The sequence below is a fragment of the Pelophylax lessonae genome, assembly GCF_965119305.1.
Source record: "Pelophylax lessonae genome assembly, chromosome: 9".
NCBI classification, from domain to species: domain Eukaryota; kingdom Metazoa; phylum Chordata; class Amphibia; order Anura; family Ranidae; genus Pelophylax; species Pelophylax lessonae.
The window spans coordinates 83342125-83357573 of NC_138776.1; the positions used below are offsets into that span (position 1 = coordinate 83342125).

Consider the following 15449-nt stretch of genomic DNA (forward strand, 5'->3'; position numbering starts at 1 on the left):
GGAGCAAGAGAATCCAGAGTGTACTCCCAGTAGGAAATCATGAAAGGAGAAGGGATCCTTATGGCTCTGTAGGGAAGAAAGGAAATCTGCAAATCCATGGCACAGCAATGGGGGCCAACTTTGCACACTCGTATGCAAATTTACCCATGGGTTATCCGAAAATGTTATTCATCTGGAAAAATAACCAATTTGCTAAACATGACATTTTCCAGTAGATATATCATCATCTGGGATGGCCCCTCTGTGCTGATAGATCAATTTGTCAGCCATTGTAATAACAATCACTTAGGCCTCGCCTTCACCTCTGTTTGGGACAAAGAGACTCTAGCTTTCCTAGATCTGGAACTTGGTCACGTAAATGGTACAATTTTTGCCCGAAATTACACTAAACCCATGGCAGGAAACTTGTATCTACATTTTGACAGTTGTCATCACCCACAGTGTGCTAACATCCCTAAGGGCCAATTTTTCTGATTGAGGCAAGAGTACACCAGGTATTGTGATAACATTTCTCAGTCAACACCTCAAGAAAAAAATCCTAGATAAAAGGGTACCCAGGTAGGACTAGATACAGGCCGGAGTACCTTCCTGTCCTGATCTGACCGCGGTCTCTGCACTTGGATCGGCATGCTGGATGCTTTCACTTGTAAGAGGACGCTTCACCACACTCTACAGAATAGCTTTGATTTTATCCATATCATTTGAGTTGACAATTGTCTACACTGTTATCCCTTTGAAATTAAAGCCTATTACGCTTCGAGGCGCTTTTCTGTTTTTTTGGTTACCATTTCTCCAGAGTTGGCTTTCACACCTGAGAAGAGCTATTCCTTGCCCTAAGTTTCTCCTGCTTAATATTCCAGTAACTATATATCGTTTTCCACAGTGACTTTTATCCTCATAGACTGCACCATATCTACTAGTTGAGTTTTACATACTGTAAGTTTTATATGAGTTCTCATTGCTCAACCTGAGCACCTGTTATCCATATTTTGAAAAGAGCAGGCAGATGTCTAGGTGTAAAATAAATAGTTTGCATTATATTATACTTTTCTGTAATCTGTATCTGTCCAGTGTCAAGACACTGGACAGATATAGATTTTCTTTACGTTTATGGCATTTGCAAATAAATAATTCTGTGCTAACTTCTTCCCATCTGTGTCACTATAGCAGTAAAGAAGATGAAGCTTTGGTTAAGAAGCCATTCCAGAAAGAGAAACATGGGAAGGTGGCACACAAGCGGGTTGCAGCAGAGGAATGGGACAGGTAAAGAACACCATGGTACTCTCTTTATTTATTTCTTTTGTATCCGCCGGCAATGTACAGACTAACCTGTATTTTGCTTTCCACAAACACAGGGAAGAGGCGCGAAACCGGCGATTTCATCTAATATCAATGGATGCCGTATCCTTTGTCTGCCATCCTAGCATCCAGTCACGTAATTATTAGTTCCAGGGCCACCATTAAACCCTCTGCTGGATGTGTTGTGACATTAAATGTAATTTGTTGTTTATTCTGGAAAGCCTTTTTCAAGATGTAGAGCGAACAAAAACTGCACATCTGTAAATATTTTAGGCATTTAGAAAAATGTTTTGTATAGTAAAAAAAAAAAGATGGTTATGTGTGCGTGTGTGTATATATGTATATAATATTTTCACAGGTGAGGCGAACGGCACTGTGGTGGTCTTTCAGTATAAGCAATCAGGCCACCCAAAGGCCATATATAGAAAAACAAATCAAGGGATTGCTGCACTTAAAAATGTATTGAAAAAAAAGTTCACATACAAGCAAGTTGCATATTGTTCTGTGAACAACAGTTTTGGGCTATAAAGCTTGTGCCCTTCAGGTAGGAACAAGCAGTGTGTGGAATGTATTTATATAAAAGAAAGGTTGTAATGGTATTGTTACTTCATGTTTTTTACTACCTGAAGAAGGGCGCAAGCTTTATAGCCCAAAACTGTAGTTCACGGAACGATATGCAATTTGCTTGTATGTGAACTTTTTTCAGTAAATTTTTAAGTGCAGCAATCCCTGGATTTGTGTGTGTGTGTGTGTGTGTGTGTGTGTGTGTGTGTGTGTGTGTGTGTGTGTGTGTGTATGTATGTATAATACACACACACACACACACACTATCTCCCAAAAGTGAGTACACCCCTCACATTTTTATTTTGTTCTATTTTTTCATGTGACAACACTGAAGAAATTACACTTTGCTACAATGTAAAGTAGCGAGTGTACAGCTTGTATAACAGTGTAAATTTGCTGTCCCCTCAACATAACTCAACACATAGCCATTAATGTCTAAACCGCTGGCAACAAAAGTGAGCACACCGCCAGGTGAAATGTCCAAATCGGGCCCAATTAGCCATTTTCCCTCTCCGGTGTCATATGGCTCATTAGTGTTACAAGGTCTCAGGTTTAAATGGGGAGCATGTGTGTTAATTTTGGTATTATCGCTCTCTCTCTCTCATAGTTCAACTTTGCAGCTCATGGCAAAGAACTCTCTGATCTGTAAAAAAGAATTGTTGCTCTACATAAAGATGGGCTAGGCCAGTGATGGCGAACCTTGGCACTCCAGATGTTTTGGAACTACATTTCCCATTATACTCAACTACACTGTAGAGTGCATAAGCATCATGGGAAATGTAGTTTCAAAACATCTGGGGTGCCAAGGTTTGCCATCACTGGGCTAGGCTATAAGAATATTGCCAAGACCCTGAAACTGAGCTGCAGCACGATGACCAAGACCATACAGAGGTTTAACAGGACAGGTTCCACTCAGAACAGGCCTCACCATGGTCGACCAAAGAAGTTGAGTGCATGTGCTCCGCATCATATCAACAGGTTGTCTTTGGGAAATAGACGTATGAGTGCTGCCAGCATTGCTGCAGAAGTTGAAGGGGTGGGGGGTCAGCCTGTCAGTGCTCAGACCATATGCTGCACATTGCATTTAATTGGTCTGCATGGCTGTCATCCCAGAAGGAATCCTCTATTAAAATTGATGCACAAGAAAGCCCGCAAACAGCTTGCTGAAGACAAGCAGACTAAGGACATGGATTACTGGAACCATGTCCTGTGGTCTGATGAGACCAAGATAAACTTATTTGGTTCAAATGGTGTTAAGCGTGAGTGGCGGCAACCAGGTGAGGAGTACAAAGACAAGTTTGTCTTGCCTAGAGTCAAGCATGGTGGTGGGGTTATCATGGTCCGGGCCTGCATGAGTGCTGCCGGCACTGGGGAGCTACAGTTCATTGAGGGAACCATGAATGCCAACATGTACTGTGACATACTGAAGCAGAGCGCGATTCCCCCCCCCCCCCCCTTCAGAAACTGGGCCACATTGCAGTATTGCAACATGACAACGACCTCAAACACACCTCCAAGATGATCTCTGCGTTGCTAAAGAAGCTGAGGGTAAAGGTGATGGACTGGCCAATCATGTCTCCAGACCTAAACCCTATTGAGCATCTGTGGGGCTTAAACGGAAGGTGGAGGAGCGCAAGGTCTCTAACATACACCAGCTCCGTGATGTCATCATGGAGGAGTGGAAAAGGAGACTCCATTGGCAACCTGTGAAGCTCTGGTGAACTCCCATGCCCAAGAAGGTTAAGGCAGTGCTGGAAAATAATGGTTGACACACAAAATATTGACACTTTGGGCCCAATTTGGACATTGTCACTTAGGGGTGTACTCACTTTTGTTGACATCGGTTTAGACATTAATGGCTGTGTGTTGAGTTATTTTGAGGGGACAGCAAATTTACACTGATGTACAAGCTGTACACTCACTACTTGCATAGTAGCAAAGTGTAATTTCTCTAGTGTTGTCATATGAAAAGATATAATAAAATATTTACAAAAATGTGAGGGGTGTACTCTTGTGAGATACTGTGTGTGTGTCTGTGTATAATATATAGTGTGTGTGTATGTATATATATATATATATATATATATATATATATATATATATATATATATATATATATATGTGTGTGTATGTATATATATATATATATATTGTGGGAGATTAGCTCACAGGGATCACCTTTCACAGGAACTTAAGGCCAGCACGCAGGTAGTTTCTTTAACGTCTGGTGGATTGCCAGCTTTATTTCAGCAGAGATTTGCAAAGATACAAAAACAACAAAACAATAAAATAAATCCTTGCCTTCCGGCGCTAAACTAAACAACGGTTTTCCTCACTATTCAGTGTGGGGCTGGTCCCCATCACCCACAAAAAACACATAGTAAAGCAAACCTGTTTTTTTTAAAGTCCACACAGAGCTCCTCTCTCAGATTCCCTCCTGAGTCTCAGGCCAGAGTATTTCTGTGCTCTTTTCCTGTTAATTTAAAGTCCACCTGAGCATGGACTCAGGTAACTCACAATCTCTGGACCGGAACCTAGCCTGTCACAGAGGCTGGAAAAAAACACGGCCTGGATTCCGGTTCAGTCTCTCACCACAGAGCGTATGCGAGGTGAAATATAGCGATTATCCACTATCTCACCTCGCATACCGTCACATATCCTCCCCCTCTGCTCAAACGCCAGCGATTGAGCAATAGACCCAATCATACAGTGCATGCGGGAGAGGGCATCCGCATTGTTTTGGAGCTTGCCCGGCCTATGCTCTACTGTAAGTTTGAACGGCTGTAGAGCCAGGAACCATCTTGTCACGCGGCCATTTTTCTCCCTGTTGTCACACATCCACTTTAGGGGAGCATGGTCAGTGACCAACTTAAACGACCTCCCCAACAAGTAATACTTCAGGGAGTCCAAAGCCCACTTAACAGCAAGACATTCCTTCTCAACAATAGCATAGTTTTTTTCATGCTTGTTTAGCTTTCGGCTCAGGTATACCACCGGGTGCTCCTCACCACCTCTGTTCTGGGATAGTACAGCACCTAGGCCCACCTCGGAGGCGTCAGTCTGTACCACAAACTCCTTTGTGAAGTCCGGAGTCACCAGCACTGGCAGTCCACAAAGGGCCTGCTTTAACCTCTGAAACGCCTCCTCCGCTTCAGGATTCCATTTGACCATGACCGACCCTCTACCCTTCGTTAGGTCAGTCAGAGGGGCGGCAATGGTGGCAAAGTTAGGTATAAACCGCCGGTAATACCCCGTAATGCCTAGGAAGGCCCGAACTTGTTTTTTGTTTACCGGTTGGGGCCACTTTTGAATTGCCTCAATCTTATTGGTCTGAGGCTTGACCAGTCCCCGACCAATAACATACCCAAGGTATTTGGCCTTCTCCAGGCCTATGGCACACTTTTTTGGGTTGGCCGTGAGACCTGCTTCCCTAAGGGAATCTACCACTGCTTGTACTCGGGGCAGATGGAGTCCCAATCTAGGCTATGGATGACCACATCGTCCAAATAAGCAGCTGCGTATGAGCGATGTGGTCTCAAAGTTTTGTCCATCATTCTCTGGAAGGATGCAGGGGCCCCATGCAGACCGAAAGGCATCCGCTTGTATTGAAACGAGCCCTCAGGAGTGGAAAAAGCAGTCTTCTCTTTGGCTGATTCAGTTAGGGGTATTTGCCCATAGCCTTTCGTTAGATCTAGGGTTGTTATGTAGCGGGCCTGTCCCAACCTGTCCACGAGTTCGTCGATCGTGGCATCGGGTATGCATCGAACTTGGATACACTGTTGAGTTTCCTAAAATCGTTACAAAACCTGATAGTGCCATCAGGTTTTGGGACCAATACTATGGGGCTCGACCACTCACTGTGGGACTCTTCTATTACATCCAACTCTAACATATTTTTTATTTCCTTTGCGACTGCCTCTCGCCTGGCCTCTGGGATTCTATATGGCTTTAAATTTACGCAAACCCCTGGTTCTGTCACTATATCATGCTGGACCACATTGGTCAGTCCAGGTAAGAGGGAGAAAAAGTCTCTATTTTTGTACACAAACCCCCTAACATCATTTTGTTGTGCCACCGACAGGGAATCTGTTATGGGGACGTCAGGTGTCACCGGCACCCGGTCTGCTGGGGCCGGAGATGCAGCCAATAAAGTCTCTCTGTCCTTCCAGGGCTTTAAGAGATTCACATGATAAATTTGTTGTGGTTTCCTTTTCCCTGGTTGGTAGACTTTATAGTTGACCTCTCCTATCCTCTCGATAATTTCAAAGGGACCCTGCCACTTGGCTAGAAACTTACTTTCAACCGTGGGAACCAGTACCAACACACTGTCCCTGGGGCTGAAAGTATGGACTCTGGCACCCCGATCATAGACCCTCCTCTGGGCCTCCTGCGCTCGCTCCATATGTTCTCGTACCAGTGGCAGGACAGCAGCGATTCTATCTTGCATCAGGGAGATATGCTCTATGACGCTTCTATATGGGGTGGCCTCACCTTCCCATGTTTCTTGGCAACATCCAGTAGCCCCCTGGGATGTCTACCATACAAGAGCTCAAAGGGAGAATAGCCTGTGGATGCTTGCGGAACCTCTCGTATGGAAAACATAAGATATGGGAGCAAAAAATCCCAATTTCTCCCATCTTTGTCAACCACCTTTTTTAGCATACTTTTCAAGGTTTTATCAAATCTTTCGACCAAACCATCCGTTTGGGGGTGGTAGACAGAGGTACGGAGATGGGAGATTTTATATAATCTACACAGTTCCTTGGTAACCCTGGACATAAATGGGGTGCCCTGATCGGTTAAGATCTCTTTTGGGATTCCCACTCGACTAAACACCTGGACTAACTCGTTGGCGATAGCCTTAGCGGAAGTGTTACGCAAGGGTATGGCCTCAGGATAGCGTGTCGCATAGTCTAGGATTACCAGAATATGCTGGTGACCCCGGGCAGACTTCACTACCGGCCCCACCAGGTCCATGCCGATCCTCTCAAAAGGAACCTCGATGATTGGTAGAGGGACCAGGGGACTGCGAAAATGGGGCGATGGTGCCGACATTTGGCACTCAGGGCATGATTCACAGTACCCCCTGACATCTGCATGCAACCCGGGCCAGAAAAATCTCTGGGTGATTCTCTCCCTGGTCTTTTCGATACCGAGATGTCCCCCCATTACATGACCATGGGCCAGGTCTAGGACCAACCTTCGGAAGGGTTTGGGAACCAGCAGCTGTTCAACCTCATCCTGTCCCCGTTTAATCACCCTAAATTGTTTTTAATGGCCATGTAGGGAAAAGACACCGCCCAGTGAGGATCTACTGGTTCCCCATCCACCATCTTAGCGTTTTCTCTGGCTCTAAGGAGGGGGACATCTCGTAATTGCTCGGTACAGAAATCCTCTCTCCTGACTTCTAAGTCGGGTACCACATTCTGGCTACTCTCATTGTCAGGTCCAGAAATGTCCTCCTGTTCATTACCCTCTGGCTGGGAGCTAGCTTCCAGGTCCTCCGGCTCCCCAGCCATTACAGGGAAAGGAAGAGGATCTCCAGCTCCCTCGATTCCCCCAACAGGGTTTCCTTCCCTTTGGCAAAAAGGGTCTGGTGAGAGTTCCTGTGCTTCCGGAGCAGGGGGAGCTCTCTCCACCAGCCTCCTCTTGTTCTCCCACAACCTCCAAAAATGGGGGAAATCCCTCCCCACTAAAGCTTCATGAAGTAGCGAAGGCACCACCCCCACTGAATGGGTCACACTGCCCCAAGGGGTATCAACCTCAACCACTGCTGTCTGGTAGTCCCGAGTGTCCCCATGGATGCAAATGACCCCAATAGTGCTGGGGTGTAATTTTGTGGGATTTACACAATCACTTCTAGTCTAGCAGGGCTGTGAGCGGCTTTCCATCCACTGCAATAACACACATTTGCTTTTCAATGCGACTCTGACATGAAGCAGTATATGCGACCTGTGCAAACAAAGATATGCGTCTTTTCCTATAAGCAAAATCGCATCGCATAGGTTCATCATTTATAGGACAGTTTGCAGCAATATGCCCAAATGCATGGCAGCGGAAACACTATGTGCTCTATCCCCAGTCCTCTTAGTGGTCCCAAAGACCTTCCTGGCTTCTTTGGCCAGTCTCCAGGCCTAGGACCAACAGTCTCATTAGCGGTAACAACAGTCTTATCTAGTTTCCCCATGCACCTGAACCCTGGAACAGTCTTACCAGAACCGCTGGGCGATCTTGCACCCCTAGACACACTGAAGTGGGGCGTAGACGGGTTCACTCCTCCGTAGCACTGTACCTCTCCACTAGGTCCACCAATTCGGTTGCAGTTTTGGGGTCCCTCTGTCTGACCCACTTCCTCAGAGCAGCAGGGAGCGCGCGCAGGTACTGGTCCATTACCACACGCTCCACGATCTGGGGGCCCGTCAAGGTCTCTGGTTGCAACCACTTTTTGGTATGGTGGATCAGGTCAAACATTTGAGAACGGGGTGGCTTGCTGCTGGAATAGGTCCACTGATGCACGCGCTGGGCCCGGACTGCCATGGTGACACCCAAGCGCGCGAGTATCTCCACTTTCAGAGTCTCATAGTCCTGGGCCTTATCTGGGTCCAGGTCAAAATATGCTTTTTGCGATTCTCCTGTCAGAAATGGGGCTAACAGACCCGCCCACTGTTCGTTTGACCAACCTTCACGGACAGCGACTCTCTCAAAAGTCGCCAGGTATGCTTCCACATCATCGGCCGGTGTCATCTTTTGCAGGTGGTACGAGGCACGTACCAATTTTGGTTCAGCTAGTACAGGAGATGCAAATTCTTTCTTTAACTCCAGCAGAGCCTCTGCAAACTGTCGGTTCATCTCCTGCTGGGCTGCCTGTTGTGCTGCAGCAACCTCCTGTTGTGCTGCCTGTTGTGCTGTAGCAACCTCCTGTTGTGCTCTAGCGGCCTCTGCGATTTGGCGGTTCATCTCCTGCTGGGCTGCCTGTTGTGCTGCCAGTTGTGCTGCAGTAGCCTCCTGTTGTGCTGCCAGTTGTGCTGCAGTAGCCTCCTGTTGTGCTCTAGCGGCCTCTGCGATTTGGCGGTTTGTTTCTCGCTGAGCTGCATTGGCCTGTAGCAGGGCCTTTAGCATTTCCTCCATCTTTAGAAACTGCCTGCTGAGTCCACCACGTGTGGGAGATTAGCTCACAGGGATCACCTTTCACAGGAACTTAAGGCCAGCACGCAGGTAGTTTCTTTAACGTCTGGTGGATTGCCAGCTTTATTTCAGCAGAGATTTGCAAAGATACAAAAACAACAAAACAATAAAATAAATCCTTGCCTTCCGGCGCTAAACTAAACAACGGTTTTCCTCACTATTCAGTGTGGGGCTGGTCCCCATCACCCACAAAAAACACATAGTAAAGCAAACCTGTTCTTTTGAAAGTCCACACAGAGCTCCTCTCTCAGATTCCCTCCTGAGTCTCAGGCCAGAGCATTTCTGTGCTCTTTTCCTGTTAATTTAAAGTCCACCTGAGCATGGACTCGGGTAACTCACAATCTCTGGACCGGAACCTAGCCTGTCACAGAGGCTGGAAAAAACCCGGGACGGATTCCGGTTCAGTCTCTCACCACAGAACGTATGCGAGGTGAAATATAGCGATTATCCACTATCTCACCTCACATACCGTCACAATATATATATTATATTTTGTGTGTGTTTGTTTTTTTTTTTAATGCAGAAAAGTATTAATTGTATAGTAAGATCAATGAAGACCAGACAGAGTCTAATCCTCCACCCACACTTTCCAATACAAACAAAGTGTTTTCCTTCACATACACTTTAATAAAGCTGGATAGCATGAGTAAGATGATGCTTAGTGTCACTTGTTACCTGAAAGTTATTCATAACTGCTTCATAGGGCCGGTTCACATTAGTGCAATCACAGAGATTTCGGAGTGCACTGCTCCTAAATTACATGCGATCTCTGTGCGGTGCAAATTTCAGCCATACAGTTTGTATGGCTGAATTCGCACCGCAATTGCACATGACTCTTTTTTTTTTATCCGCAGCAGAATCGGATCGCATTGGGGGGTCACACTAGTGCGATCCGATTCTGTGCGAACTTGCAGATCACACTGCGATATGAGATCTCAACTGGGGGTGTCGTTAACTTTTAATTGACACCCCCTGCGTATCGCATATGGCATTGGGAACTACCAGGGGTGCAGATGCAATGCGGGAACACGCTGTATATTCGCAGCGTTCCCGCATCGCAGAAGTGTGAACCGGGACTATCTGCTTTCATTCAGTGTTAATGATTTGCTGGATATTGAGACCCAGTAGTTGGGGTGGTACTATAAATGTTTAGAACTCAAATCCTGGGCTACCCCACAAACCTAATACTCATTTATTTTTACTACTATTGACTTCAAACCCCTTGACATGGTAGTTTTTATATGTATGTTTTATATAGGCTAACTTATTTTGCTTTAGTATTTGCCCTTTTTTCGGTTTGAAGAATTCTGAAAGCAGTTTTTAATTATTTTTTTTTTTTATTTTTATTTTTTTTTAGCAATATGAAATGTAAAAATAGCCATAAAATGTGTTCTTAATTTGTAAAATAAAGATGACATCATATCCTGTTACTAAATAATGTTGTCCAGATCCTGATGAGCTCACCAAAGGCCTAAGCTCAGATAACCCGTTCTTCGTCTTCACATCCCAATAAACAAGCTGCTTTTGGCAAATCCCACATTTTAAATTAAAAATGAGTAAGTTCAGAGGGTTCATCCAACTTTCTGTCTTTTGCTTGACAGAGAATCCCTGTAGGCTAAAAACCTTCAAAATCAAGTGAGCTGGGTGTAACGTTTTTGGTCAAACGGGCAGATTTACTTAAACTGGAGAGTGATAATCTGATGCAGCTGTGAATGGTAGCCAATCAGTTTCTAACTTCAGCTTGTTCAAAAAAGGTTTGACAAAAAAACATCGAAGCTGATTGGTTTCTATGCAGAGCTGCCCCAGATTTTTCACCCAAATTTTAGTAAATCCAACCCCAGTGTATCCTATCACATGCATTCACTGTTCAACAGCACCAATATATTAGGGCAGCTACAGCTGTCTAAATAGAATAATCCGCTGTTATCGTGGAAGAGAAATTCAATAGATTTTTCTCTCATTCAGCCCGTGGGTCAAGGGGGGTTAATTGTGGAGGGTCACTTTTAGGGGTTACATTTAGTTTTAAGGTGCACCAGAGAGTTAGGTAAAATAAATCTGTGCTTTGCTCATTCAGGAAATGGTCAGCATTGTCACGCAGGGAGTTCACAACCCTGTGTGAGTTATAGCTCAACATCCCATCTTGTGTGGGCTTATCTTTTGCTCCCAGTTGGTGAACTGTGTGGCAAAGGAACAAAAGGAAGGTAGGTATGTGTTGTATATAGGGAAGGTCAAATTAAAGTGAACCGGTTTCTTTGCCCTGTATAGGTAAGGCAGCCCTCAAAAATTCCACTCGCCTACTAGCATTTTGCGAGTGGAATTTTGAGGATGGCGAGCTGTGCATGCCACCGCCATTAACAGCAGCCGGCGATTACTTTTACTTTCTTTTTTAGAAAAGGATGGGCTCTAGGAGCAGAGCACTGCGTCCTGAGCCCACCCATTGTGTGACAATAGCGAATGAGTATTCGCTATTGTCACAGGGATCCTCCTCCTGATCCTCCTACTGGCCAATCAGGAGGCAGGTGTTTCCTGATTGGCCAAAAGGCGAACGATTGTAACTGGCCGAGGAGGAGGACTCGGGAGACACGGAGGATGCACAGGATTGATGAGAAGCCGCCTGCTGCAGGTAAGTGCACGCTGTGATGATCGCTCTGCAATTAAGGGGACATGCTGTGTGATGATCGCTCTGCAATTAAGGGGACATGCTGTGATGATCGCTCTGCAATTAAGGAGACATGCTGTGATGATCACTCTGCAATTAAGGGGACATGCTGTGGGCACTGTGCAATGAAAGGGGACATGCTGTGAGCGCTCTGCAATGAAAGGGGACATGCTGTGAGCGCTCTGCAATGAAAGGGGTCATGCTGTGGGCGCTCTGCAATGAAAGGGGACATGCTGTGGGCGCTCTGCAATGAAAGGGGACATGCTGTGATCGCTCTGCAATGAAAGGGGACATGCTGTGGGCGCTCTGCAATGAAAGGGGACATGCTGTGGGCGCTCTGCAATGTAAGGGGACATGCTGTGAGCGCTCTGTAATGAAAGGGGACATGCTGTGGGCGCTCTGCAATGTAAGGGGACATGCTGTGGGCGCTCTGCAATGTAAGGGGACATGCTGTGAGCGCTCTGCAATGTAAGGGGACATGCTGCGAGCGCTCTGCAATTTAAGGGGACATGCTGTGATCGCTCTGCAATGAAATGGGACATGCTGTGGGCGCTCTGCAATGAAAGGGGACATGCTGTGGGCGCTCTGCAATGAAAGGGGACATGCTGTGATCGCTCTGCAATGAAAGGGGACATGCTGTGGGCACTCTGCAAAGAAAGGGGACATGCTGTGGGCGCTCTGCAATGAAAGGGGACATGCTGTGGGCGCTCTGCAATGAAAGGGGACATGCTGTGATCGCTCTGCAATGAAAGGGGACATGCTGTGGGCGCTCTGCAATGAAAGGGGACATGCTGTGGGCGCTCTGCAATGTAAGGGGACATGCTGTGAGCGCTCTGTAATGAAAGGGGACATGCTGTGGGCGCTCTGCAATGAAAGGGGACATGCTGTGGGCGCTCTGCAATGTAAGGGGACATGCTGTGAGCGCTCTGCAATGTAAGGGGACATGCTGTGGGCGCTCTGCAATTTAAGGGGACATGCTGTGGGCGCTCTGCAATGTAAGGGGACATGCTGTGGGCGCTCTGCAATGTAAGGGGACATGCTGTGAGCGCTCTGCAATGTAAGGGGACATGCTGTGGGCGCTCTGCAATTTAAGGGGACATGCTGTGGGCGCTCTGCAATGTAAGGGGACATGCTGTGGGCGCTCTGCAATGTAAGGGGACATGCTGTGGGCGCTCTGCAATTTAAGGGGACATGCTGTGGGCACTCTGCAATGTAGAGGGCGTGTTTAGGGGTGGAGCAGGGTGGGGTTTGGGTGGGGCAACAAGTGGCGAGTAACTCTTAAGGTCTGGCTAGTAGCTCATGGCTTGAAATTTTGAGCCCTGGGTAAGGCATGGGTTCATTTTAAAATCAGAGGTCCGTTTTTTCCATACTTTATAGGTTATCACTGCATGAGCGATTACATGCAAACACCCACCAATAGTTGAAGGTACTGTCTGGCTCCCATTGCTTTTAGTAAGGGTTTTACATCCACAGCTAATTGCAAGGAACCTGGTGGAGTCTCCCACAGATAATCAGTAAATGGCCCCCTTCCCAAGTGTCAACGGAGCCTAAAGCATCACTGGGGCAGCGTAGTCCTTTCCATTGGCACAGCATTAGTTAAATGGAAATTTCTGGTTGCAAATTCCATTTTGTGGACAGTTGTTTTGACTGCTGATGCAGATATTGTTGGCCAGGAATCCTAATCCAACAATCCACTTCCCTGTACATATTCAAACAGGAAAGCCTTATTTGGAGTCCACTCAGGGTTCTCATTTTTAACTGAAGCCCTGATGAAGGCGGAGTTCCTTTGACCTCTGAAACACGTTTTGGTCTCTTATTTTTTTTTGGTCTGGCGCTCCTTCCATATGTGCACGTCTTTTCCTGGTAACCTGCTGGAGTACCCACAGTAGGGTAGCCTTGCCTGTTGTGAACAGCCTATCCTTAGCCAGTGGGCTCTTCAAATGGTTCTTGCTCTCTCCCTACCTTGTTTAAAGTGAATCTTCACTGCATCTGAGCACCAAAAACACTATATCATTTATTTTTAATATTCAAAGCAAACTCCCCCATCCATCCATGCTTCATTTTGGTGAGAAGTCACTTTAGAAAACACCCCCTAGCATTTCTGGCAATGGCCATTTTGCGTAAGGGCAAATGATTAATGTACCATTTACTACCTGCCTTTAGCTCAAGTATGAATGCAGTAAATTGTGCTTAGCTGAAAAAAGCCCCCCTGAAGACTCCTGGGATGTATGACATAATTTGCCTAGGCAGGAAACCAGAAAGTAACTGAAGAAATGTAAAAAAAAGTTTAAAACAAGTAAATATGATATACTTTCCTTTCTATTTACTAATGCTATCAGCAGGAGGATTAAAAATAATGTTGATTGGGAGAGTGAAGTTCCATTTTAAACTCCTATCAAAGTCACTATCAAAACTTTTTTTTCATTAAAGTTTGTGTACTCAGGCAGCTATAGCTGTGCCGAGTACATTCTGAGTCAATTTGTCTCTACAAATAAATCAATATATCTAAATTAAAAACTATTATGCTAGTTTATAGTTCCCAAATGAGCATGAACACCACCTATATTTTATTTATTCTTTTAAAGCACAAAGAGCAATCTAGCTTCTAGAATATTCATGGGTCATCTCACCTATCTGTTGATTACTCCAATGTTGTGCTATTTGTCTCCCAGATAAACTGAATTAAAAAATTGTTAATTCAATTAACTACAAACATTGCAGTTTGCCAGACATCAAAAGTTTGTGAATGATTACATATTGTATTATGGAGGAAAACTGGAAGACTTCAAACTTTCAAAGTAAGTCCATTCATTTATGTAACAACTACAGTGTACACCTTTTTATTTCTACACTTCCTGTAGCAACCAAATTAAATACTTTATAACACTTTGCAGACTGAATATATATTTTGAATGACTTTTGCACACAGAACTTGAAAATCTTGCCTGTGTTAAAGTGGCTGATTTATGGATATTTTATTGTCGTGTCCTTTCCTTATTGTAAAATGTGAAACATTAAAAATATTTTCACCTCTAAAGCGGATCTTTAATGCATCTGAGCACCACAAACACTATTTAATTAATTTTTAATACTCAAACCAAACTCCCCATGCTTTACTTTGTTTTGAATTCACTAACCGCTCCCTACCCCCCCCCCCCCCCAGCATTTCTGGCTCTGGCCTACTAGAGTAAGGGAAAATTAATTCAATGTAGCATTTACGTTCTGGAATCTATCTGCCCTTAGCTCAAGCACGCATGCAGGAGAGTGTGCTTAACTCAGAAAACCCCTCCTCCTCCCTTTTTCCCTTGGGCATCCTCCAAACTCATCTATAGACGAACTTATGCTCCTCCTCCTCCTTCTTTTTTTTTTTTTTTCTTTACTCCCAATTAGCTGCGAGCCTGGTGAGTTTCACCCTACCTCTGTTTCAGTGAGCTGGGGGACGGGAATGACCCATAAATGGATTGGTTCAGAGGACACTCAAGCTTATCTCTAGTTGAGAATGCCCCTAACACTCCCAAAAGTGTTGGAGTTTGAAGAGAATTGTTCTGGGCAAATGGGGAGATGAATTAGCAGGTTTAATATTAGCTTGAATAGATGCCAGTTTAATACATTCTAATGATATATTCAAATGCAATGTAACACCCGATGACAGAGTAACTTTGAAAAAAAGTCAGATACTCTTCAGACAATTGGATCTGCACTCATTTATAGCAGAAATTGATATGAATGGGTTCTTATTACT

The 15449-nt window shown here is 45.2% G+C and overlaps 1 protein-coding gene across 1 annotated transcript in view; it reads left to right on the forward strand.

Moving 5' to 3' along the window:
- LOC309564602 (protein FRA10AC1) overlaps nt 1-15449 on the forward strand; it is a 97951-nt gene that overhangs the window by 27618 nt on the left and 54884 nt on the right. The window contains exons 3-5 of the mRNA XM_082269256.1: nt 1168-1263; nt 1356-1401; nt 14429-14505. Coding sequence (XP_082125382.1) covers nt 1168-1263; nt 1356-1401; nt 14429-14505 — 219 coding nt within the window. The remainder of the gene's footprint in view (nt 1-1167; nt 1264-1355; nt 1402-14428; nt 14506-15449) is intronic.